Below are 26,456 nucleotides of genomic sequence, written 5' to 3' on the forward strand. Positions count from 1 at the left end.
ATGGCCTTGTGGTCATAAAACTTTTCCATTAATGCTAGGTGATGTGGCAAATTTCAGCTGACTGAGATATTGCGCAGCAAAAGGGCTAGACCCATACTTTGAAACACCTGGGACAGGTAGCCTCACTTTGGTACCACATACAGGTTGTAATTGGAATGAGGGTCATATTGAGTATAAGGTCCCATTGTGTGCGACTTGTACATGGTGACCCTGAATGTTATGATGTACAGATTTGGAAATGCATGGATATAGCCTATTTTTGCTTTAAAAAAAATAGTAACTCCTTCAAATGGATGTTAAAGTGAAAGAGGGGTTCAGGTACTCATTGGACTCACCAGGTCACTGTGCATCAACGTTAATGTTAATGTTTTTGCTGGAATCTGGAGCAAATCTTCCGGAGGATGTCAATGTGCAGAACAGGATAAGTGGGAGAAAAAGAATTGTGCATATTTTGAGTCAGAACCCTTCATCATGACCTGAAACTGTTCCTGCTCAATCCATTGAATTTCTCCGAGATTTTTTGTTGCTCCTAATCTCTCTGAACTTGGTTTTAAAACTCAGGAGCTGAATTTGAAATTACCAAAATATCTGCCTGCAACTCTATTCTCTGACAGGAATAAAACCCTCACTGATTTTGCCTGGATTTTGACAGATGTATTTTTTTTTCATTGATGATGGAGACATATTGTTTGACCTTTGAACAAAACATCACATAATTTCCTTGTTTTTGCATGACAAAGCTAGAAGTTTGAAATATCCTGAGGCAGAATTGGCATATTTGTGGAAAAATTGCACAATATCACAGAATGGTTTATAATTCCTGTGTTCATGTTGGTGAGGCTATGTCGTAGCCCAAGTTATGATAGACTGAGTTTGTGTTGTTATGAGACCAGAGGACCCCAAAACCCAGCAGCAATAGATATTCACCAAGACAAATGGTTACTTAAACAAAAGTTGCTTTTAATTATCTTTAAACATGAAAACAGAATCAAACTTTAATTTAGCACTATTGACTTAACTAACCTAACTTAACCCCCTTCTAATTCTAAGCGCACATGTATGTAATGTGTGTGTAAGTTGAGAAACGTTCTTTGATTCACAGTCCAACCTCACTTCTCAGTTCACAGGTTGCAGGCAATTCTTATACTGTGCACAGAATTTAACATTTATAAAGTTCACCAGGCTTTGGTGTTTGAAAGGTAAATGGTTACCACTCAGGAAGGTTCTTGTCAGTTTTCAGAGAGAGATTTGTTGTTCCAGGACACCCAAAACTGATTTACTTCCATCAGCCACTTCAGTGTCTTGCTGATTAAACTTGCCCCTTCAGGGTTCTCCATATGATAACCTCTTTCTTTCAGGTCACCACAGAGAGCCTTTTTTTTTCTCCTATTTCAAGTGAAACATTAAACAGCCAGTCTTCTCTTCTTGCATGAACCACAAGGGCTTTGACCAGGTTGAACTCAGCACTCACAACCCATCTTCCAAAATGGGTTTTCCACAAGCTTGCCAGCTTGTCCCACAGGTACATTAAAAGGAAAAAAATAGTGAGGGATAAAAGTGGGCCCTTTAAGGATCAGAGGGGTAGGCTACTAGCAGTGAGGTCATAAAAATATACAGATTAATGAGGAGGTAGTACTTGCTATTTTAAAGAGAATCAAGGTGGATAAATCTCCAGGTCTTTACAAGAAATTCCCTTGGATCTTGAGGGAGATTAGTTTAGAAATAGCTGGGGCTCTGACAGAAATATTTAAAATGTCATTAGCCACGGGGAAGGTGCCGGAGGATTGGAGGGTGGCTCATGTTGTTCCACTGTTTAAAAAAGGCTCTAAAAGTAAACCAGGTAATTATAGGCCTGTGAGTCTAATGTCAGTGTTCTAAGGGATGGAATATACAATCATTTGGATAGACAGGGACTGATTAGGACTAGTTAACGTAGTTTTGTGCATGGTAGATCATGTTTAACAAATCATAGAATTTTTCGAGGCAGTTACTAAGAAGGTTGATGGGGGGGGGATGGCAGTGGATGGTGTCTATGTGGACTTTGAGTAAGACCTTTGACAAAGTTCCGCATAAGAGGTTAGTTAGGAAGGTTCAAACATTAGGTGGTAGCGGCCGTGTAGCGGACTGAGCGATTGCACGGCATGGTGTCACGAACTGTCACCGGCATAGTTCTGTGGGCCGTGGAACAACTATATGAACAGGTGAATACTCACCTAACAGGGCGGTACTGCATGCGGGAGAACAGCGCGTTGTCCTGCTGAGTATTCTGCCTGAAGGTGTAGGACACTCACAAGGATCAATTTAAACCTGCCAGTCCCGTGGATTGGGAGCACTCCAGTGGCAATGACCCACCTTGTCCTGTGGAGCCCGGGACATGCGGGGTATAAAAGAAGATTGTAAAACCTGAATAAAGTCAGTATTGAGTTGACTAATCTGGTGTGTGTTTTTTGTATTACTTTGGTAGCTCAACTGTAGTAGCCGGTACAATTGGTGACCCTGACTGCAAGATTCAGCCGAAGCCTGAGTCTACAGTTATAATGGACACAGCTACAGCAGACTTCACTTGGCTCCTTTCTGGACCCATCAACCTTGGGTATGTCTTATTCAGACTGAAACCCAGTTTCGTCTTTGTGGCATAACTGCGGAGGACACGAAATTCTGGCACATCATAGGTGCGTTGGACATCGCTACCGCAACTTGAGTAAGTGAATTTATTGCCAATCCCCTGGTGGAGAACCAGTACACCAGGTTCCGCCAATTTCTCGTGGATACGCTGGAATTGACAAGAAATGAGCACAGCATATGGCTTTTGAATATGGAAGGCCTGGGTGACAGGAATCCATCTGACCTAATGAATGAGATACTCGCATTAGCGGATGATCATTCACATTGCCTCCTCTTTGAAACTCTATTCCTATCCAAGCTCCCAGCTCGTGTTCACCATACCCATCGATAGTAAGATTTCCACTGTCCCCATGACATGGCACAGGAGGCTGACAGACTCTATAGTACTCCAACACAAGAGACTGCTCAAATACAGCCTGTTTTAGCAGCAGATACATCTCCTGCATTCTACGAGACTCCTATATCTGCAGTTCAATCAAAGAAGGAGGAACGTGCTGATGGGCAACAAGAATGGTGTTTTTACCATCGCTATTAGGGAAAAAATGCCCATAAATGTGTCCAGCCATGTACCTATTACAGGAAAAAGGCGGGAAACGAAAAATCCGGCTGCCAGTAGTGGCCTCGGCAGCTGGCGCAAGTAACGACTTATCTTCAAGATGATTCTGGTAAATGCAGTTTTCTTGTAGACACGAGTGCTGAGGTCAGTTTGCTCCCGCCAACCTATTTTGAAAAAATGCATAAACAACAACACCTGGCTCTTCAAGTGGTAAATGGGACTATCAATCCCAGCTTTGGCACGCGACAGATCACAATTAGAATTAAGAGGAATGGGTTGTGTATACTTTGGACATTGGGGAGCATTCGCAGCTGTTTAATGTAGACAGACTCAAGCTGCCCATGTGGATCCCACTTCACCCATTCAATGACCCCAGCCCAGACAACGTGGGCGTCCACCTAACTCATGTTTTAGTTTTGGGCAACGGTTCTGCAGGATTTAAGTAGCGGCTGTGTAGCGGGCCGAGCGAGCACACAGCGCGGTGTCGCGAATTGTCATTGGCATAGTTCTGTGGGCTGTGGAACAACTATATGAACAGGTGAATACTCACCTACGGAGCAGTACAGCGTGCTGGTGAATGGCGTGTTGTCCTCCTGAGTATCCTGCCAGAAGGTGCGGGACACTCACACGGATCAATTTAAACCTGCCGGTCCCGCGGTTTGGGAGCACTCCAGTGGCAATGACCCGCCTTGTCCCATGGAAGATTGTAAAACCTGAATAAAGTCAGTCTTGAGTTGACTAATCTGGTGTGTGTGTTTGTGTTACTTTAGTAGCTCTACCATAGTAGCCACTACAAGATATTAATATTGAAGTAGTGAAATGGTTGGATGGCAGATGCCAGATAGTAATGGTGGAAAATTATTTGTCAAATTAGAGACCAGTCACTGGTGGAGTGCTTTAGTGATTAGTACTGCGTCCATTGTTGTTTGTCATATATATTAATGATCTGGATGATAGGGTGGTAAATTGGATTAGTTAGTATGCAGATGATACTGAGGTTGATGGTGGTGTGGACAGCGAAGAAAGTTTTCAAAGCTTGCAGTGGGATATTGGCCAGTTAGAAGAGTGGGCTGAAAGATGGCAGTTTAATACTGAGAAGTGTGAGGTGCTACATTTTGGTAGAAACAATCAGCAAATGACATAGCGGTGAAGAAAGCTTTTGGTTTGTTGGTCTCATAAATCTGAGTACTGAGTACAGGAGTTGGGATATCATGTTGAAGTTGTATAGGGCATTGGTAAGGCCAAATTTGGAATATTATGCACAATTTTGGTTGCTGAATTATAGGAAGGATATCAACAAAATAGAGAGAGTGCAGAGAAGATTTACTAAAATATTGCCTGGAAAAAGGTTAAACAGGCTGGGACTTTATTCCCTGGAGTGTCAACGATTGATGGGTGATTTGATAGAGGTATTTAAAATTATGAGGGGAATAGATAGAGTAAATGTGGATAGACTTTTTTCCATTGAGAGTGGGGGAGATTCAAAGAAGAAGCCATGGATTGAGATTGAAGGGAGAAAATTGACATTGAATTTATATTAAAAATAATTTGTGAAAATTGCATTAGCAGTTGCAATAAAATGATTAGCAGTGCTGTGGAAATCAGATTCGCATTTAAGTTTGGAAAGACGGCACACTGAAATACATAGTTGTATGCCTCTTGCGAATATTACATTTAATTTAACAAATTAATATGACACTTTTTTGAAAATTTGGTGCCCATATTTACATATTGCATGTCTAAATTTATGAATGGTTTTTCCCTAATCCTAGTGAAATGTCGTTAACACATTGGAATAAATAAATAAATAAAACTGTCCAGGCTAGAATTGAGTGTATGGTGGCGATATCTTTGTAGCCAGGTTTGCTTCTTTCTTTCCTTACTTTCTTTTATTTTTCTTTCTTTTTTATGTCTTTTTGGGGTTATTCTTTGGGGGGTGGGGGTTGGTGGGCTTTTTTTGGGGGGTATATAAACCATCAGTATAATGGATTTGATATGGTTATATGACCATTACACTTTGTATTTTGACATAAATACATATATGGAAAACTTAAATAACATATTTTAATAAAAGATGTTGGCAAAGGGAAATATTAGTTATCCTTCATAGAATTGCTGCTAATTTCTCAGGATTTTGAGAGTGGTTCAATAGATAATCACTTGATATACTGATAATCAAAGTGTGTCACAACTTGTGACCCGCAATTGTAAATGGAAATCAAAAATGTCGGAAATCTGAAATAAAAAAAAACACATGAAATGCTGGAAAAACTCAGCATCCTTAGAAAAGGATACAATATCGGAACCAAGAAAAGTCTTATACCTGAAATGTTAACTTTGTTTTCCTACCCACAGATGCAGACCTGCCGATATTTTTCCATCATTCTCTTTTCTTTGGCCTACAATAATAACTAGTCATCCTAACAGATACATGATTGTTTTGTTTTGTTTCCCATTGCTTTGCAAATACATCTGGATGTATAAGCCATTGTGGCCTCTTAAAAACTCAATAGACATTTCTGTTGTGAAATAGCAATTAAGCAATTTATTTCCTCAGTTAACAAACCACATGAAAAGTTAATGGTGTAAAAGTAATCACTGAAAGATGAAGTAAAATTTATTCATGGTTCTGAAGTCAGGTCTTTAAGAACTCAGCAGGAAAGGCAGCATCTAAGGGCCAGTCAACATTCAAAAACTGGTCCCTTTATCAAGACTACAGAGACAGGGATAATATTGGATATATAAAGAGGAAAAGAAGTTGGGGGAATGGTTCCTCAAAGGCAACATGATAATTACAAGGAAAGAAAAGCTTTCTTGGGACATGATTTCCTTGCAGCCCTTTCTTTTGGAAATAACTTCATTTATCATTGCTGTAATGGCTTGATTTAAAGTCCACAATAAGGGCATTCATTTTGACATTTTCTTATAAATTTAGAAAGCATTGTCATTGGATTAGCAGATACAACTCAATTTAATTTGTCTTTTATGTTCCACTGCAGAGCTTGTTCATTTTGAAAGTTATTTCCCAGTTTCCCCACTCTGCATCATCTGAAGCAATTATTTTGAGATACTGCATTATGGGACAGTGTTGTAACACTCGATAATTATATGAGCTTTGTATCTTATTAATACATCAAGTAATCTGTGGAAAGATAATTCATGTGATACTGTAGTAATGGAGTTTTTGGTATGATTAAAGTTATCATAGATATTTGGCTTTGTCTTGTGGTCCAATATAGCACTGGTTTATTTTGGAACAATGGGGTAGGTCGACTTAGATCACTGTCCAAATCCTCCCCCTCATACTGACTTGATCTGGTTGAACTGATCTTTTGTACCTGAGAATCTACCTGTGAGAAAGAGCAGGTAATGAGTGGCAATTAGACTTGAGGTGGCAGATGCTGAGTCTCCATTCCGGAACAAAAACTATTTGAGAGCTCATTGCTCTTCAGGCTTTTGAACAGTTAAGAAGTACTTTCTCTTCTTTTTCAATATTTTTATTGGTTTTTATAGGAAATACAATACAATGACGAAAAGGGAAGAAAACTAAAAATGCAGTATCATTTATGTATATATATATATTAATATAAAACTTCAACCAATATAAACGATCTCCCTGCCAGAACAATGGGTGAAAATGAAAAAAAAAATCAAAGCTATTGTATATAAAAAACCACATCTAACCTACTCTAATATAAAAACAGCTGAACAGCTTATCCTGAGGGTTACATGTATTTTGTAGTTTTTGGTTCCTACCGTAAATCAAAAAAAAGTAAGACTCTATGTCATCTGGAAGAGTAAATAGATCTAACTACATTAGGAACTTTTACATCAAATGAAAATAAGACATGAAAGGTCACCATGTATCTTCAAATTTCACCGATGAATCAAATATATATCATCTATTTTTTTTCTAAACTCAAACAGGAAGTAATATGATAAAGCCATTGAAACACTGCTGGAGGTCTAGAGTCTTTTCATTTGAATAGGATGGCTCTTCCAGCCAACAATGTAGAGGATGCCTCAACTCATTGAATAGGAACAGAAAATTTCCCTATGTCTGGGTCAATAACCCCAAAAAAGCAGTTATTGGATTGGGTTATAGCTCCACCTGAAATAGAGTTGAAAAGGTATTAAAATTTAATTCCCATAGTATTCTAAGGATGAACAAGACCAAAATTTATGTGTCAATGTAGCAATTTCAGATTTGCATCTGTCACAAGTAGGATTAATATTCGAAAAAATACAAGTCAATTTACTTTTGGATATGTGAAAATGATGCACCATTTTGAATTGGACTAATCAATATTGGGCACATATAGAAGAGGTATTTACCAATTTAAAAGTTCCATAGATCCTCAGGTAAGGGTCTTGCAAGCTTCAATATTCAATCCTTTTTAATCTTATCATGAAGTACTGGATGCAATTTCAATAATCTAACATATATAATTCAAAATAATCCTTTCTGAGAGGGATTCAATTGAAAAATATTATCAACTAAATCTGGTGGATATACAAAGGGATATCCAGTAATATGGTATTTAAGATCTATAAATAACTAAACAAAAGAGAATTTGGTATGTCATATTTACATGTAAGCTATTCAAGAGACATTAAGCCACCTTCCTCAAATAAATTTTGAAAGAAACAATATATTTGATTTTCCATTTAGAGAAAGATTGATCAATTATTGATGGTTGAAAAAATAGTTATGAGAGATAGTACTAGATAAGATAAAGTTTTAATTTTAAAAATTCCTAAATTGGAACCAGATTTGCAACGTACATTACAACTCCAATTATCCAAATTGGTTGGAACTGGGCCTCTGTCAGATAAACATTTTTTTTAGAGAACTGGTCATTTTATAAAATCAGCCCAGTAGCAAATGCAAATCATTTGTATCAATGTTTAATCAACAGCAAACCACAAGGGAAGGCTTTTTAAGGATTAAAATAACATCTAATTTTCACTAAAATAAAGCTGGCTGCTGCCGATCACTGAAACCTCCCAACCACAGATGTACCACTGCCATTGATTCCTGGGAAGCCTTCCTGGGCCTGTGGAACAGTCAATGGTGAGTCAGTGGGCTCCTGTCTCCCCAGTCACTGGAGTTCCCGGCCCCAATGCCCGAGTCCTGACTCTAAATCCTCCCCTGCTAGGCCTACTGCACATGCATACTGGGACTCCAGTGTGTGTTTGTGGTAGTAGGCCAAGGGGATGGTTCACAGTCAGCATTGGGAGCTCACCTGTGCCAAGGAGGGAGAGAGGGAAGGGAAGGGAATGCCACTAACCTCAAGGTCCCTCTCATGCCTGGGAGCCCGACATCACCACTCCCGCTTGGGAACCCAATCTCCCGATTCCGCCCAGAAGCTGCTTACCTTGATGACGCCGAGACAAGGGATTCTTCCTATCACTCACGGCTCAGAGCCAGTGGCACACAGCTTGAGAGGGAGAGTTGGAGAGAAAAGTCAATAATAGGGGAAGGTAAAGAAGAAATGGAAAGAGAGAGCAAAGGAAGTTACTTGAAACGTGAACAATCGTCGTTCTAGTTTCATGTCGAGTGAATTTTTTTTCAACCTGTAAGGTCAGTTCTTCTCTGAAAAAAATTTGGATAAATGAGGAGTTCTGATTTGGATATGCTTATTTATCCAAAATTTAATTTAACAAAATTAGATAAATGAGGATTTCAGAAAATCCAATTTTGGATATTCAAAGTTGTACTGTATGTTTAAATATTGGATTAGATATATTCCTATTGATCTTTGAAAAGATAAATGGAAGAGAGGCCCCCAATAAAGAGGTCTCTGAATACTACTGCAAAGATCCCAATTCTAAATCTGTCCATAGTGGATGATCCAATTTATCAGAATAAAAAAAATCCAAAAAGTTAAATAACAAATATTAGCAGCCCAATAATAAAATCTAAAATTAGGTAGGGCCATACCTCCATCTTTTTTTGCAAATGAAATTTACTAGTTCTAGGGTTTATGTTCTTCCAAATGAATGAAGAAACTTTTAACTCAATATTATTAAAAAAAACATTTTGGAATGAAAACTGGAATCACTTGAAATAAATATAAAAACTTAGGTAATATTATCATTTTAACTCCATTAATATGACCTATTAAAGATAATGATAAGGGTCCCCATCTAGAGAAAGACAATCTCACATACTCAGACGAAGAATAGAGGCTTTTGAATGTTCAGAAATACTTTATCAACATTTCAAATTGAGTTAAATAATTTGAAAACTGATAATTGTTTACAAAATTTGTTAACTACAACATAAAGTCCTATTTTGTTAAGATTGAATAAAGTAAAATAAAGAAAAATATTAAACCCCAAGTACTTGGATTTTTACAGCAATTTCAGATTTGGGCAACCACATCTGTCTCTGGTATGAAACCAAGGAGGCAAATATTTTTTTCCCCTCCATCCTAATAGTTGAGATCTACTTCTAGATTTAATAACGAGTTGGAAGTCCAATGTACCAGCATCTGATCTCCAGCTTCTATACTTTAAATCATGAACATGTAACTCAGAGATTAATTCAACAGGAAAGAGAAGATAGCCAACAGTATTCTGGGGAACTGCCAGGAGCTGGCACAATCTGAATGAGCACTGGATGCAGATTGGGACATAGGTTGGCTGAGCTCCTCAGCTCTTTTTGCAACAATATCATGGATCTCCTAATGGCCACCTATTTCAATTCCATATTCTGTTCCCTTGCCAACATGTCTGTCCATGGTCTCATGCACTGCCAGACTGAGACCACCTGCAAATTGGAGGAACTACACCTCATCTTCTGTCTGGCCACTCTCCAACTGGATGGCATTAATGTTGACTTCACCACTTTCCATTAGAAATCCACCCCACCATGTTTCCCATGTCTCCTTTACTCTAGCACTCTCTCTCTCTCTCTCTCTCTCTCTCTCTCTCTCTCTCTCTCTCTCTCTCTCTCTCTCTCTCTCGCACCATGAGAGTGCTCAGGGAAGAAGGCTCCTGAAGGGCCTTGCATGCTGAAGGCTTCTTGATAATATCAGAAGTTTTGGTTCTGGAGCTTGGGCTGCCAATGGTTTGAAGAGTTGTCTATGCAGCCTTAGATGCAGTGGGATCCCTGGAGGCAAATCCATAGACACTCAGTATCACTGAAGATGCTCTCTTTTGCTTCTCTTTCTCTCATTGTTATGGGTGCCAGGGAATCTCATGGCATCTCTTTGCTTTTCTTACTACAGACAAAAGTTGAAGTATATCATGTATATTACATTTTCAGTGTATTATTGCATGAACCTTGAACCTTGAAAAGATGCTTCCAATGGTGCACCAGTTGAAGTTGTTCAGAAACTGGTGATGTGTTAAATTTCCTCAGACTTCTGAAGAAGTGGAGGTGTTGATCAGCTTTCTTGGCCATTGTATTGACAGCTCATGGCAGGTCACTCGAGATATTTACCCTAAAGTTGTTAAAGGTGTCTCTTATTTTTTACCTCAGCACTGTTGATGTTGACCAGGGAGTGAACATCACCCCTTCTCCAGAAGTTTATAACCACCTGTTTGGACTTGTTGACATTGAGGGAGAGGTTGTAGTCCTGGCACCAAGCTAGAAGTCCATCTATCACTCTTCTGTACTTTATTTCATCTATCAAATGCAATATTGATGGCAACTCTGTATGATTTTGTTTTAGGAAAACAAATCATATTAATCTGGATTATATTTTTACAGCCTAACAATATCAATGGTTGCTGTGATGCTATATTGGAACAGTTTACGCTATTGATGCTATTTAATTTATAATTATCTTGCACTGCACAAAATTTATGAATCTTGATGCTATAATAACACTGTATTTTGATTAATCTTAATCAAGTTGGTTGATCTCAAGAGAGCAATTAACCAAAACTTTATGACCTCCTATTTTCGTAGCCTGGAACTGTGTCTATTTGTATGTGCGTTGGTAGATGAGCTGAGTAATGTGGGTCATTGATTATCCTTGCTCTAATGCAGCAACCAAAGGTCAGATGAGTGAAGAGCTGGAGATTCAGTTAGCAGTTATGAATGCTGTAACTCAGTGGGGAAATCTATGTTAAGGGACAAGATGTTGTTAGAAGTGAAAAATAAATGAAAATTTCCCTGAAATAAAAGAAGGATAAAAGAGGAAAGAGAAACTGGGGCATAAAAATTAAATTACAAAGGTATTCAAAATCTGATGTCAGGTCATATACGGTATAGATTAAGTCCTGTGATTTCCCATTGCACAAAGCAAGCTTAACCTTCAATGGTTTGTTTTATTTTTTTGTGCTAATCCATTCTGTCAAAAGAATAGAATAGATGGTGTTGGAAGCTGAGCTGCAGTCAATGAAAAGCAGCCTGTTGTCAGTGTTGCTGTTGTGCCGGTGATGTAGGACTAAATGGAGAACCAGTGAGATTGCACATGCTGTGGAACGATTGTGGTGTTAAACAAATTGCAGTGGGTCCAGGTCTTTTCTCAGGTACGAGTTGATTCCGGCCATGACTAACTCTCAAAGCTTACAGTAGATGTGAGTACTATTGGGTGATAGTCACTGAGGCAGCTCACCCTACTCTTCTTGGGAACCAGGATGATTGATCCCCTTTGAATCAGGTGGGAAGTTAAGACTGCAGCAGTGAGAGATGAAAAATGTTTTGGATTTGATTTGATCTCTGACCTGTTGAGCACTTGCAACATTTTCTGCTTCTCTCTATGGGGAGAACTTTGTATCAACTTGGAACGGTGCTTCAAGCTGAAATATAAGTTACATGGAGCATTATTTTCAACAGCTAAACACTGTTGGACAAGGAAAGAGCATTACACTGTTGGCAAATTCTGTCTCTTACTCACTCCATTGGTGGAAATCCATCTTTTTCAGGTGTTGCCGTGCTTGAAGGACCAATGTATGCAGTTGGTGGCCATGATGGCTGGAGTTACCTAAATACAGTAGAGAGATGGGATCCACAAGCCTGCCAGTGGACCTTTGTGGCCAGTATGTCCATTGCTAGAAGCACAGTGGGAGTAGCAGCATTAAATGGCAAGTGAGTAAGGAATAGACCCTCATGACTATATTCCAATTTGAACACATCTCTAATGCACTCACTCTCTGATCGATAGACATACTGAATCAGTCCAAATATTGTGAACATAGAAAACAAGACTGAGGTGTGATGGATGCATGGTGAAATTGTTTGATCAGCACTCGAATTTGGCAACTTTGATTTAGCGAAACAAAGTGAGTTAATTTAGATTCAGCTCATTAAGTAAATCCGGAACTTTAAAAGAAAATTCTAGCTGCAATAACCACTGGATTGTTATAGAAATCCATCTGTTCCACGTGTTGGTCAAGTTTGCATCCTTGTCTGGGTCTGATCCATATGTGACTTCGAACCCATCAATGTAGTTGATTTTAAGTGAGTCACTGGTTCAGAGTCAAACTAAATTATATTCACAGCTGACAAACAATTAAATTTAAAAAGAAGTTAAGTTTACTGGATGCTGATTTAGGATCTGCTCAATATAACTGTCAGAAATCAACAAGTATAGAGGAACGTACACAAGAATTAGACTCAAACTCAATCCAACAAATTCTACCCCTCGGAAGGATAAGGACACTATCTGTTGGTTCATCCATGACACACAACTTGCAAATATATTGTTCCCCTTCATCATCACTGTGACTGACCACCACCAAAGGACTAAAGTGTGTTAAGAGGACAGCTCGCCATCACCAGGGGCACTTACGGATGTGAAATATGTGTTCCCATTTCCAGTGACATCCACATCCCAAATACATGATATTGGATGAAAAAAGGAAAGTAAACAATTATTAAAACAGTCATGGAGAGATAAGTCCTGTCAAGCATCATTGGTCATAATTGGTCTTTTCATAGACCAATTAACCAACCATCCCCTCTGTCCTCGGGATGTGGGAGGAAACAAGTGAATCCCATGGAGACATATGATATCACCACCTGGACATCAGCCAGAGATTAGGATTGAACCTGAAGTTCTGACATGTGAGGCAATTATGCCATTTCGCCATTCTAAATGGCATCATTCAGATTTCAGATTTATAGTCAGATTACATACATGACATTATATACAACCTGCGATACTTTTTTTCTGTGAGTGAGGCAGAATTACCACTTATTGGTAATGCAAAAAAACTGTACATAATGTACATATATATACACATATATATGTGTGTGTGTGTATATACATATATATGTATATATATATATAAAGAAATGAAAGCAAACTGACTGTGCAACACAAAGAGAATTTGAAAAAAAAATCCATAAAGTGCAAATGTAAGAGTCCTTAAATGAGTTCCTGATTGATATTTTTGTTGAGTCTGATGGTGGAGGGGCAGCAGCTGTTCCTGAACCTGGTGGTGCAAGTTTAGTGGCACTTCCTCCTCTTTCCTGATGGTACCAATAAGAACAGAGCATATACTGGGTGGTATGAATCTGTTGCTCTCCTACAGCAGCTTTCCTTGTTGATGTTCTAAATGGTGGGGATAGTTTTGTCTGTTGTATCCTAGACTGTGTCTTCTACTTTTTGGAGGGCTTTACACTTAGGGGTATTGGTGTCCTCATATCAGGCCATAATGCAGCCATGGTTTCTGATGTCATACCAATCATCCACAAACTCCTGTGGATGTTGATGCTCTGACGTGCTTTCTTCAGAATGCCATTCATTTGTTGGGTCCAGAAAAAATCCTCCAAGATAGTGACTCCCAAGAACTTGCATTTGCTAACCCTCTCCACCTCTGATCCCACAACGATCACTTGATTGCATACCTCTGGTTTTCCTTCCAGAAGTCAACAATCAGCTCCTTGGTTTAGGTGACATTGAGTGCAAGATTGTTGTTGGTGCACCATTCAGCCAAATTTTTCAATTTGATTCCTGTATGTAGACTCATCGCCTCCTTTTTCTACGACCCACCACTGTGGGATCATCAGCAAATTTGTAGATGGTGTTGTTGTCGTACCGAGCCATACAGGTGTAAAGTGAGTAGAGCAGCGGGCTAAGAAAGTATCCTTGTGATGCTCCGGTACTGATGGAGATTGTGGAGGAGATGTTCTTACCAATCCTCACTAATTTTGGTCTGGAAATGAGGAAATCCATGGTCCTATTACACAGTGGGATGTGGAGTCCCAGATCTTGGAGTTTGCTGATCAGTTTTGGGGGGATATTGGTGTTAAATGCTGAAGTGTCTATGATAAAAAATATGAATACATCTTTTCTGTCCAGCTGTTCCAGGGCTTGTGTAGAGCCAGTGAGATGGCATCTGCTGTAGACCTCCTGCTATGATAGGCAAAATGGAATGGATCCATGTTACTGCGCAGACGGGACTTGATATGCTTCAAAACAAGCCTTTCAAAACACTTTATCACTGTAGATGCAAGTGTTCAGGTGATGTGAGGGTGCAGAGGGATGGTTATTCCCCGATACTCTGGTCAAATGGAGTGTAGAAGGCATTAAGTTCCTCTGGTTTTGGTGTAAAGCAGCATCCTTGAAACCAAATGGTCTCTGGTACTACATTCATCTTTGGACAAATTGGATCACCATATTTAAAACATATTTAGAGACAATGAAGTCAACGTACCATCAATCAATGGCAATTATGGCGGACAATTAAATGTTGGGTCAGCCTGCAAAGCCCACGTCCCTTGAATAAATGCAAATAAATATAGAAGGGAAATAGATCATTTGACTCACCATGTCTGCATTAGCTATCAAGATTTCAATATCAATTCCTTTTTACTGCTCTTCAACAGTATGGTGTTTTAATTGCTCATGTTGAAATGTGAGGGTACTCAATTTCATTGTTTCCTTTGGCAATATGTTCTTCATTTTAACCAACCTCAATGAAGAATTTTTTTCCCAATTTCCTTATCAACTATTTAGACATTACCTTAAACCTACAGCTTCTTGTCATTGGCACTTCTGCTAAGGGTAAAAGTTTTCTCAATGTGCACCCTATCTGTGCCCTTTGTAATGTTGTGTACCTTAACAGTACCCAATTACCCTTTATCACTCAGTAGAATATTAACAAGCTTGTCCGGTCTCTCCTCTTTGCTGAACTGCTCCATCTCAGGCAAATTCCAGGTGAATTTCTCTGCAGCCTCTTCAGAAAACAGAGGTGAATTAATTTTTTCATGAGGAGAATGTAATTTAATTGGGTGCTCAAAATTCTGAGAGTGAAGTGTGCTTGCTGGCAGATGGGTCAGTAATTGGAGGGCAAAGATTATAACAAACTATTCTTTGGAATATCTTTATCATGCTTTGATTGTCATTTCCTGAAATCCATTATTTGAAGCCAGATTGATTCTTGGGATCCATTTTTGTGATAAAATTATTGTCTTATGGAGGAAGATTTAAGTAGTTTTGCTAAAACAGGTATCTGAGGAGCTTGGCAAAATAGGTGGTGAAATGTTGTTACCTTTGTATAAGAAATCCAGAGCTAGGATGCAGAGTTTTCAGATAAAAGGAGACCCATTTCCGTTATTGACAATGAGAAATGTTTTTTGCAGATTGTTGTGAATCTTTGGAATTCTCAAAACAAAAAAGTGTGAGTATATCAAAGGACTGAGATATGTAGATACTTTGATCAGAAGATTGTAGAGATCTGGCACTAAAATGGAATTGAGGTTAAAGTTCAGTTCAGCTCAGCTCTGTTCTAATTTCACAATGGAACAGATTCAGAGCCTGATCAGATTTAATATCCTGATTCAAAAGTAATTTTCAAGATAAACTGAAACGTATTGAAGGTAGAATTGCAAAGTTACAGGGAGTGAGCCTAATATGATATTATTCCCAAAAGAGCTGATAGAGCCAATGGACCAAGTTGAATCCTTTTGACTCCACATACTGTGACTTTAGATTCAACATTGTTGATGCCTTAATGTAGATTTACTAAGCATCTCTTACTTTGTCAACAGGTTGTATGCTGTAGGCGGTAGAGATGGAAGTGCTTGCCTCAAATCTATAGAGTGCTATGATCCACACACCAATAAGTGGCGCGTGTGCACACCCATGTCCAAAAGAAGAGGAGGTGTGGGGGTGGCCACATGCGATGGTTTCCTTTATGCAGTTGGAGGCCACGACGCTCCTGCTTCAAACCACTGCTCTCGGCTTTCGGACTGCGTAGAGAGGTGAAAGATGGAAATCAAATTGTGGCATAATTTAAAATATTGTACAAAAAAAAATGTGATGAATGAAAATCTGATTTTGCCTGACTTCAGTTTTCACAAGCTGGAACCCTTAAAAACATTGTCACAATATTCATATATTAAAATATTTTGGGAATTAGAATCACCAATCTTCCTTGTAAGTAGTCCATATGAGTCTTTGGTTTGAAGTGCAATTGTCCTTAGTTCAGTTACTAAATCGTGGAGAGTGTGATCCAGATGTCATAATTGGTGGGCACTTCATATTGCAGCTTCTGTGGTAAACATGCTCCACCCCATCTTTCAATGGGAATAACTTTGATTTGTTTTATATAAACAATTAATATACCGTGTGATATAATCAGAATGTACAAAACCATCAGAAGCCCAACAAGTGTTCTGGGAAAAAAAAAATTGTTATGTAGTTGCAATTTAAATGACATACATCTTCAAAATAGGTAGATTTTGTTTGGGTTTCATAAGGCAGCACACATTATCATCGTTTTTACTCTAACTATTAATGGAAATTGAACGTGGCAAGGTTACAGTGCTGAGAAGAAGACACCACATGTAAATTGGAGTCACATGAGACTGAAAATGCTCGAATCCTCAGCAAATAAAAAAACAAACTGCTGGAGGAATGTAGCATGTTCAGCAGCATCAAGTGGGTGTAAAGAGAATTGCTGATGTTCTGGGTCAGATGAAGGGTTCTGACCTGAAATGTCGACATTATATATATTTTTTCTCCCAAGGTGTTGCTCAACTCGCTCAGTTCCTCCGGCAGTTTGTTTGTGCACCAGATCCCAACATCTGCAGTCTCTTGTGTCTTAGATAGCGAGCACAAAACCGTTTCCTTCGGCAGCGGGGCTCAAGAGCAAAAGGAAGATAATGAAAGACAAAAGAGACAACAAAGAGTCAGGAGGCAGAGATGTTGATTGTGAGCATCGAATGGTTAAGATCTGGAGTGCACTGCAAAGGCAGTGGATTCAAACATGGTATTCAGAAGAGAACAAGATCAGAACTTGGACAAAGTCAGAGAGTCAGACAGCATGGATGCAGGCTATTTGTCCCATCACATCCATGCCGACCACTGAGCATCCATCAACATGAATCCTTTCTTCCAGCATTTGACCTTAGCCTTCTATGCCTTAGCAATTTAAGTGCTCGTCCAGACACTTCAAATATTCTCAGTGACTCTGCTTCCACCACAGTCATCTCCTCAAATCTTCAAAGAAAATCTAAAAAATTATATAAAACCCTACCTAATCTAAGAAAAAGAAAAAACTGGGCAGCCTATCCAGAGAATTTATTAATAAAAAAAAAATTGTCTGGTCTTTACCAACAAAGAGAAAAGAAATAAAATTAAATATAGTCAGGAATGGAAATAATTCTACTAAGTCATGTGGAAATAATTATAAAATTCACCAAGTCTTTTCATATTCATCAGAAATATCAAATGTATGACTCCTAACTTTCTCTAAACTTAAATGTGACATAATTTGAGAGAACCTTTGAGTTAAAGTAGGTGAATTTGGACCTTTCCATTTATATAAAATAGCTGTTCTAGCCAACAATGTAGAAAAGGGTACAACCCGATATGTGGAAGTGAGAACTTGTCCCACTTCTGGAACTATAATTCCAAAAAGAACAGTCAATGAGTTAGATTGCAAACTAATATCCAATATATTTTTATAGATAAAATAACCATCCAATACCTCTCAACATAGGGCATGATCAAAACTTATGAGTTAGAGAAGCTACTTCTCATTTACATCTATCACAAATAAGACTAACGTAAGAAAAAATTACAGGAGAGCTATCCTCATCATCAAGATTTTTATGCATGCTGGGATTCAAATGAAAAAAAAGACGATAGGATTAGTGCCAATAGGTGCCTGATGGTCAACACAGAGTCTGTGGACCAAAAGGCATTTTCTCTGCTGTATCTCTCTCCAATTCTCTGGCTCTGTGAAGAAAATGATATAGCATAAACATTACCTCAGTGTGCCAAAGGGGGTCTATCCACGGTGTATCACTATATGACTATCATTTTCAAGTCAGATGGCATGCTTGGTGTAGCGGTTAGGACATTGCTGTTACAGTGCCAGCTATCAGGACCAGGGTTTGAATCCCGCGCTGTCTGTAAGGCATTTGTATGTTTTTCCATATTTGCATGGGCTTCCTCCAGATGCTCCGGTTTTCTCCCACAATTCAAAATGTACTGGAGGTTGTAGGTCAATTGGATGTAATTGGAGAGTATGGGCTCGAGGGCCGAAAGTGCCAGTTACCATGTTGTATGTATAAATTTAAAATTTAATAGAAAGTTTTTTTGGTGGGGGTAAGAATATTCAACGATAAACAAGAAAATAGACAAAGTTACTGTAGAAATCGCCCCTAATGGATCGTGAAACATGGTCTTTGAGATATGGATATTATATCTCTGCTGAATGGCAAAGCGTTCAGTATCAGTAAGGGTCAGTACGAAAATGCTACTTCCTGAAGCAAACTGTTGATGTCTCCACCCTCCAGAATACCATTTTCAAAGAGATGGAATTATCTTGAGGAGCTTTGCTGCAATTCACATCTATGATTTAATCAACCCAGAGTGAATATTGATTAATCTTTTTTCAAGCCATATAAAGCATTCCAATACATTGTAATATTCTCATAAATTCATCTTTAAGGGTTGCATTATTTGTTAAATGATAGCAAATTTGAAATATAATCATCTCCAATGTCCTGCCAACATGGCCAAATTATTCTTATCAAACCTTAACTCAACCTATGTCATGATAAATAAACCAAGTGGCTTAGTTTGAAGTTATTAGCTATGACTACAAGTATTGTCTCTATCTTTAGGTATCCATGTTGAAATTTGCTTGATGGTAATATGGTATATGCAAGGTAGACAAATTATCTAAAGCTCGTTTGATTTAAAGCATTGGAATGAAACATCACTTATAGTTACAGTGTCTTGTTTATCAATAAATAAACCGATTTAGTCACAACATTTAACTAGCAGTGGATCCTTTATGCTTATTCCATATTTCTGCATTTTCACATGTTAGATATGATCCTAAAACGGACACCTGGACAATGATAGCATCAGTGAGTGTTCCTCGTGATGCCGTTGGAGTCTGTCTCCTTGGAGACAGGCTGTATGCAGTTGGTGGATATGATGGACAAACCTATCTAAATACTATGGAATCTTATGACCCACAGACCAATGAATGGACACAGGTAAAATATTTCTTATTACTAAAACTTTAAGCATCTGTGGGATGGAAAGTTATCTCCAGTTTTATGGATGCAAACTCCATCAGAGTACTTCCAGCATAAATTACATTATTTACACACAATCCAGTCAATTATTTTTTTTTGTTCTTGACCTCAGTAGTTTATTAGGTTTTCTATTTATTATGATTTGAGGAAAATTAGATGGATTAATACTGAAATGTCTTTGTACCCAAGAATTATTTTTAAAATATGTTTGTGATTTAATTACTTTTATAAAGGTCTTATAATCGATAACAATTTGTGTCTTCTTGCACCAGTTTATTTGGATAACAATCTCACTTTGGTATTGAGGGAATACACTATTGTCTCGTTAGAGGGACTCTAATTCAGGAGACAGCCTGTGCCCTCAGGTTCATAAAAGGTGGCAAAGTATTATTTCTCAGAAGAGTAGTGTTGTAATCAGCTATTTCAAGGACAATATTCAAGATTCAATCCATAGCACTAAACAAAACTATCTGGTCACATCAAACTTTTACAGTGAAACAGGAAAGACCACAACAATGAAGACGCTGTTTACATCCGGTACCGCACGGATGGCAGTCTCTTCAATCTGAGGCGCCTGCAAGCTCACACCAAGACACAAGAGCAACTTGTCCGTGAACTACTCTTTGCAGACGATGCCGCTTTAATTGCCCATTCAGAGCCAGCTCTTCAGCGCTTGACGTCCTGCTTTGCGGAAACTGCCAAAATGTTTGGCCTGGAAGTCAGCCTGAAGAAAACTGAGGTCCTCCATCAGCCAGCTCCCCACCATGACTACCAGCCACCCCACATCTCCATCGGGCACACAAAACTCAAAACAGTCAACCAGTTTACCTATCTCGGCTGCACCATTTCATCAGATGCAAGGATCGACAATGAGATAGACAACAGACTCGCCAAGGCAAATAGCGCCTTTGGAAGACTACACAAAAGAGTCTGGAAAAACAACCAACTGAAAAACCTCACAAAGATAAGCGTATACAGAGCCATTGTCATACCCACACTCCTGTTCGGCTCCGAATCATGGGTCCTCTACCGGCATCACCTACAGCTCCTAGAACGCTTCCACCAGCGTTGTCTCCGCTCCATCCTCAACATCCATTGGAGCGCTTTCATCCCTAACGTCGAAGTACTCGAGATGGCAGAGGTCAACAGCATCGAGTCCACGCTGCTGAAGATCCAGCTGCGCTGGGTGGGTCACGTCTCCAGAATGGAGGACCATCGCCTTCCCAAGATCGTGTTATATGGCGAGCTCTCCACTGGCCACCGTGACAGAGGTGCACCAAAGAAAAGATACAAGGACTGCCTAAAGAAATCTCTTGGTGCCTGCCACATTGACCACCGCCAGTGGGCTGATATCGCCTCAAACCGTGCATCTTGGCGCCTCACAGTTTGGCGGGCAGCAACCTCCTTTGAAGAAGACCGTAGAGCCCACCTCACTGACAAAAGGCAAAGGAGGAAAAACCCAACACCCAACCCCAACCAACCAATTTTCCCCTGCAGCCGCTGCAACCGTGTCTGCCTGTCCCGCATCGGACTTGTCAGCCACAAACGAGCCTGCAGCTGACGTGGACTTTTACCCCCTCCATAAATCTTCGTCCGCGAAGCCAAGCCAAAGAAAGAACACTTCACTTTAAAAGAAATTTGCCCAATAATTTAAGATATGAATGCTGAAACCAAAGAAAATTACTAGATTATTATGGCAAATTATTACTCCTCCAAGGCCACCAAAGTTTTATCTTCATCATTGAACAACACATTTATTGGACCAGTGCAATTGGGCCTATTTATTATTCCTTTTTCATATATACCTTTTTCTCTCTCATAGCACATGATGTGAATTTAATTTATACTTATTGTTTGATCTACCTGTATAGCTGCAGCAGTCAAGAATTTCAGTGCATGTGTACATTGTACTTATGTACATAATCTGCTCTCGACATCATCTGCACATTGATGCTTTAGGAGCTTGATGTCCAGAATAGGGATGCAACAAAACAATGTTGGCCAAACATAAACAAACACTATTGGCTGCTTAGAGACATTGGATGTCCAGTTAAGCATGTAAAAAGTGCTTTATTGAATGGAAATCTTTGTACTTCCTTTAAACCTACCAACCTTTATAATGTTCAAAGACTGTAAGTGCAAAATGTAGTAACATTTCTTACAATGTTTCTTTAATCCTACATTTTTTCCCCAAAACCTGCAGATTTATTAGCTGAGCTACAAATACTATTTAAAAATCTCACCTTATAATTTCCAAATATAAAAGATAAAACAATAATCAAAGAAAATGACTAGATTCTCAAGGCAAAAAAAAATTAGTTGCTGCTGTTTTCTATTGGTCACCTACTGGTTTTGTTTTATGGTGGGGGGGGGGAGTAAATGAGGTGATTTGGGAAAGAGATGCAGGATACTGGGAGGAATAGGGGTTTGATTATTCAATGTATTGAACTCAAGGATCAGTGATGGGTCAAATAGATATTGACAATTATACTGGAGAATGAAAAAAATGATTGCTTATTTATATGAATGGAAGAAAAATATAATTTAATGTAGCTGAAATATACTGATAATTCTCAAAATGGCAGAGGTACAATGTATTGTAAGCATGAGATTCTTCCTTCTTCGGCTTGGCTTCGCGGACAAAGATTTATGGAGGGGGTAAAAGTCCACGTCAGCTGCAGGCTCCTTTGTGGCTGTCAAGTCCGATGCGGGACAGGCAGACACGGTTGCAGCGGCTGCAGGGGAAAATTGGTTGGTTGGGGTTGGGTGTTGGGTTTTTCCTCCTTTGCCTTTTGTCAGTGAGGTGGGCTCTGCGGTCGTTACAGGAAAAGGTAACGGGGCATTCAAAATATATTGCAAGGCAATGGTAGCTTGATAAAACCCAAGTTCCCATCCCACCAATCCACAAAAAAAAGTTAAAATACATGACGTTGAATTGGGAAAAAATTAAGGAGTGTGGGAAAATTCTAGGAAGTGATAAATAAAATTTCACTAGCTCTCTATTCACTAATTTATTACCGGAAAGACCATTCGATTTGAAACCCTTAATAGCAACAGATTTCAGGAAATAATCACACCTTAGGAATAATATATTAGCCTCAGAGGGAATAATGTGTCACTTCAGCTGGGCGATTGCTGAATTTCAATCATTAAGTTTGAAGAAGAGATGACAAAAACTGAGTTGAATTCCCTAGAATGTCGAATATTAAGTAGAGAATTGCCATATTTATTATGGGAATTGATGAATAGAGAGCAAGTGTTTTGTGTAATTTGGTAATTTTAGAATGAAAGAACCATGTCATAGAATTATTAAGTTCTGCAGCAGGAAAAGAGAACCTGCGGGCCAACTTGGCTCTACCAAACAAACCAGTCCCATTTGGTCCAAATCTTACTCAACCTTTCCTAACCATATACTTTTAAAAATGTTTTTTGGATGTTATAGTTGTCCCAGCAATCAAACCCCCTTGCCACTCATTCCATATGCCGACCACCCTCTGAGTGAAGGGATGCCTTTCAAGTCACTTCTAAATCTTTCCCTGTCTCCTTAAATGTGTACCCTCTAGTTTAGATTACCCTTTCCTAGCACAATCTACTTTATGATTTTATAAACATCCATGAGGTTCCCCTCCTTGTCTCCTTCACTTCAGGGAATAAAATCCCAACCTCTCCTTATAATTCCAGATGACTATTCCTGGAAACCATGTTGTGAATATTTTCTGCGCCATTTCCATCTTCATGATATCTTTCCAAAATCTTGATGACTAACCGTCTTTTAGATAAAATATGTCAACTTCAAAATGAATGGAGAGCCTTTGTCCATAATGGAGACCTGTTTCGATCTGGAGCAGAAAGCCATAATTCGCTTCCAAGTCGCACATTGTCTTGACCTGGAAATAAATTGCTTTTCTTTTATTGTCAGACCAGGTCAATTTTCAAACAGGAAGACCCCACAAACAGCGTGTGATGATAGCAGATGAATTCAGTAATGATATTAACATTGAGAGTGATAATAATAATATTTCAAATGCATTGTCCAATGCACATATGCACTGACATTCTTTTTTTAAATATTTTATTTTCATTTCCACAGACTTACAAACTCCAATAAACAAAGCCATTCATGTAAATATGCATACTCAAAGTCCATATGTTTCCCCACCCGCCACAGCGAATACATTCCATCTCGATCCCACTCAACATTGGGCAACACAACCCCCTATCAAGACCTGTAATGAAAACAAATCACAATGACATCATCATTCAAAGAAAACACTAAAAAGAAAAGAATGAAACTCAAAAAGAAAACTAAGGACCTGAAAAGAAAAGGGTAGGGGTGTCATCTACGTCAAGTCATATTTCCGTAATCACACATCTGGCTGTACTGGGCTACTGAGATTCTTACTTGCTACAGCCAGACAGGTAATTCACAAAACAAACTACTGTACATAGAGCTCAAATTGAATTAAAAAGAGAGAGTATTGGATAGAACAACTTTATTCTTCTTTAAAACCCTAAATCCATGGAAGAATGTACACAGGCCCTTAATTTACTGCCTCATCCAGCAGATGGCACTTTCTGTGCTTTAAATAAAACACTTCATTAGTAATGGCAGATGAGACTAAAGATCCAGTATTCAAGCTATGAGCTCTTGCCAAGTTATTTTTTTCTGTATTTAATTGTAATAATCTCTGTGGATTACTTTATGATTTTATAAACATCCATGAGGTTCCCCTCCTTGTCTCCTTCACTTCAGGGAATGAAATCCCAACCTCTCCTTATAATTCCAGATGACTATTCCTGGAAACCATGTTGTGAATATTTTCTGTGCCATTTCCATCTTCATGGTATTTTTCCAAAATCTTGATGACTAACTGTCTTTTAGATGAAATATGTCTACTTCAAAATGAATGGAGAGCCTTTGATAGAATGCTGTCCATAATGGAGACCTGTTTCGATCTGGAGCAGAAAGCCATAACTCTTTAGTCTCATCTGCCATTACTACCGAAGTGTTTTATTTAAAGCACAGAAAGTGCCATCTGCTGGATGAGGCAGTAAATTAAGGGCCTGTGTACATTCTTCCATGGATTTAGGGTTTTAAAGAAGAATAAAGTTGTTCTATCCAATACTCTCACTTTTTAATTCAATTTGAGGTCTATGTACAGTAGTTTGTTTTGTGAATTACCTGTCTGGCTGTAGCAAGTAAGAATCTCAGTAGCCCAGTACAGCCAGATGAGTGATTACGGAAATATGACTTGGCGTAGATGACACACCTACCCTTTTCTTTTCAGGTCCTTAGTTTTCTTTTTGAGTTTCATTCTTTTCTTTTTAGTGTTTTCTTTGAATGATGATGTCATTGTGATTTGTTTTCATTACAGGTCTTGATAGGGGGTTGTGTTGCCCCATGTTGAGTGGGATCGAAATGGAATGTATTCGCTGTGGGGTGGGTAGTGGAAATATGTGTTTAATAAAAGTAAGATAAGAAGCACTAGAGTGTTGAGCATTTGACATTAATTGCATTTGATGCTTCATTTTTTTTTCACAAAGTGCAGCCCAAAGGGCCCTCAAGTTCTCTGGGCCCTGTGCCATTTTCCCAAATTATCTGGTGACCAATCCAAGCTTGCTCCTCTATCCATATTGAAACTTGACCTGGTCTGGTTGGGTTGTTTACTATTAATATTAAACAAATTAAATAAAAATAGAAAATTGTGAAAACATATAGGCAACAGCTGCAGAGAAATATAGAAAGTTTTAATAGGTTAACATTATTCCCTGTGAACTGGGGTATCACTTGGTGTGAAACACCCAACGAATTTCAGCAGTCAGAAATATTTTTCTCGAGGTATGTCAAAAAGAGCTGGCCAGCAGTGAAAACTGTGCTGTGTTTCAAGAAAGCTCCAAACACTTTGGACTCCCCTGGCAGTGATCCCTGGAATCAGGGCATTCTCAGTCAGAAAGTACTTCTGATCCACAATCACTACCCTAATCAGTGAGCAGAAACATTTTTATGTTGTGCATGTGGTCTGTACCATTAATGGGAGACTGACTGAGCACATGCTTATTGTGGAAAGCTGCCAATGCCAGCTAAGAACATGAACTCGTCACTGTACAAGCACAGTGCCTGGGGGAGAATCCCACCTGATGCTGTGATAAATTTTGGCAAGATTGCAGAAATTAGCTGTGGCGCTGGGGGAAAAATACCCCGTGCTAAAGAGGTTGAGAGTGAAGGTGACCCTGACATTCACAGTCGGAGCAAGCCGGGCAGCAAAACACTGGAAAGTCCTTCCACAACAATTCACACATTCTTGCGGACACCCTTGAAAAATCTAAGCCTGAAAATACCCATCTTAACAGCGAGGTCCAGGAAGGATGTAGCATTTCTGAAGAAATTGCTCAGAAGTTGTTTGCAAATGAGCAAATCTTTGCCTCCTCCTCTATAGCTGCAAATCCAAGTGAGGGTTCAGTCAAGACAATAACAATATCGTGGTAATGGAGTACTGGCAGACCTATCAATGAGGTGACTATTTCAACAGTAAATTAATTTATTAGTTGTACACACTGTAGTCACTGCAAGGTATCTGAGCAGCTTGTGGTCAGTCCAGAAACTGCCCTCTCAGCAGGATCTCCTTTTAAATGGACAACTGCAATGGCACAACATACTCCTAGTAATTCTGTGCCAGTGTAATGAATGCAAAAGCTTGCACCCAACGTCACCCATATAGTCAGAGAGGGAGAAAACATATGCAGTGCAACTCATGACCTGAACAATAAGTACCAGAAGAAAGTTACATGGGGAAAAGTGGATTGTCTGTT

At 39.0% G+C, this 26,456-nt stretch overlaps 1 protein-coding gene across 4 annotated transcripts in view; it reads left to right on the top strand.

Annotated features, from left to right (window-relative positions):
- Nucleotides 1-26,456, top strand: part of LOC138739103 (kelch-like protein 1) — a 394,023-nt gene that overhangs the window by 363,628 nt on the left and 3,939 nt on the right. For all 4 annotated transcript variants that reach the window (XM_069890588.1, XM_069890587.1, XM_069890589.1 and 1 more), the window contains 3 exons: nucleotides 12,065-12,227; nucleotides 16,137-16,349; nucleotides 19,433-19,604. In XM_069890588.1, coding sequence (XP_069746689.1) covers nucleotides 12,065-12,227; nucleotides 16,137-16,349; nucleotides 19,433-19,604 — 548 coding nt within the window. The remainder of the gene's footprint in view (nucleotides 1-12,064; nucleotides 12,228-16,136; nucleotides 16,350-19,432; nucleotides 19,605-26,456) is intronic.

This window comes from Narcine bancroftii, chromosome 7 (genome assembly GCF_036971445.1).
Source record: "Narcine bancroftii isolate sNarBan1 chromosome 7, sNarBan1.hap1, whole genome shotgun sequence".
NCBI lineage: Eukaryota > Metazoa > Chordata > Chondrichthyes > Torpediniformes > Narcinidae > Narcine > Narcine bancroftii.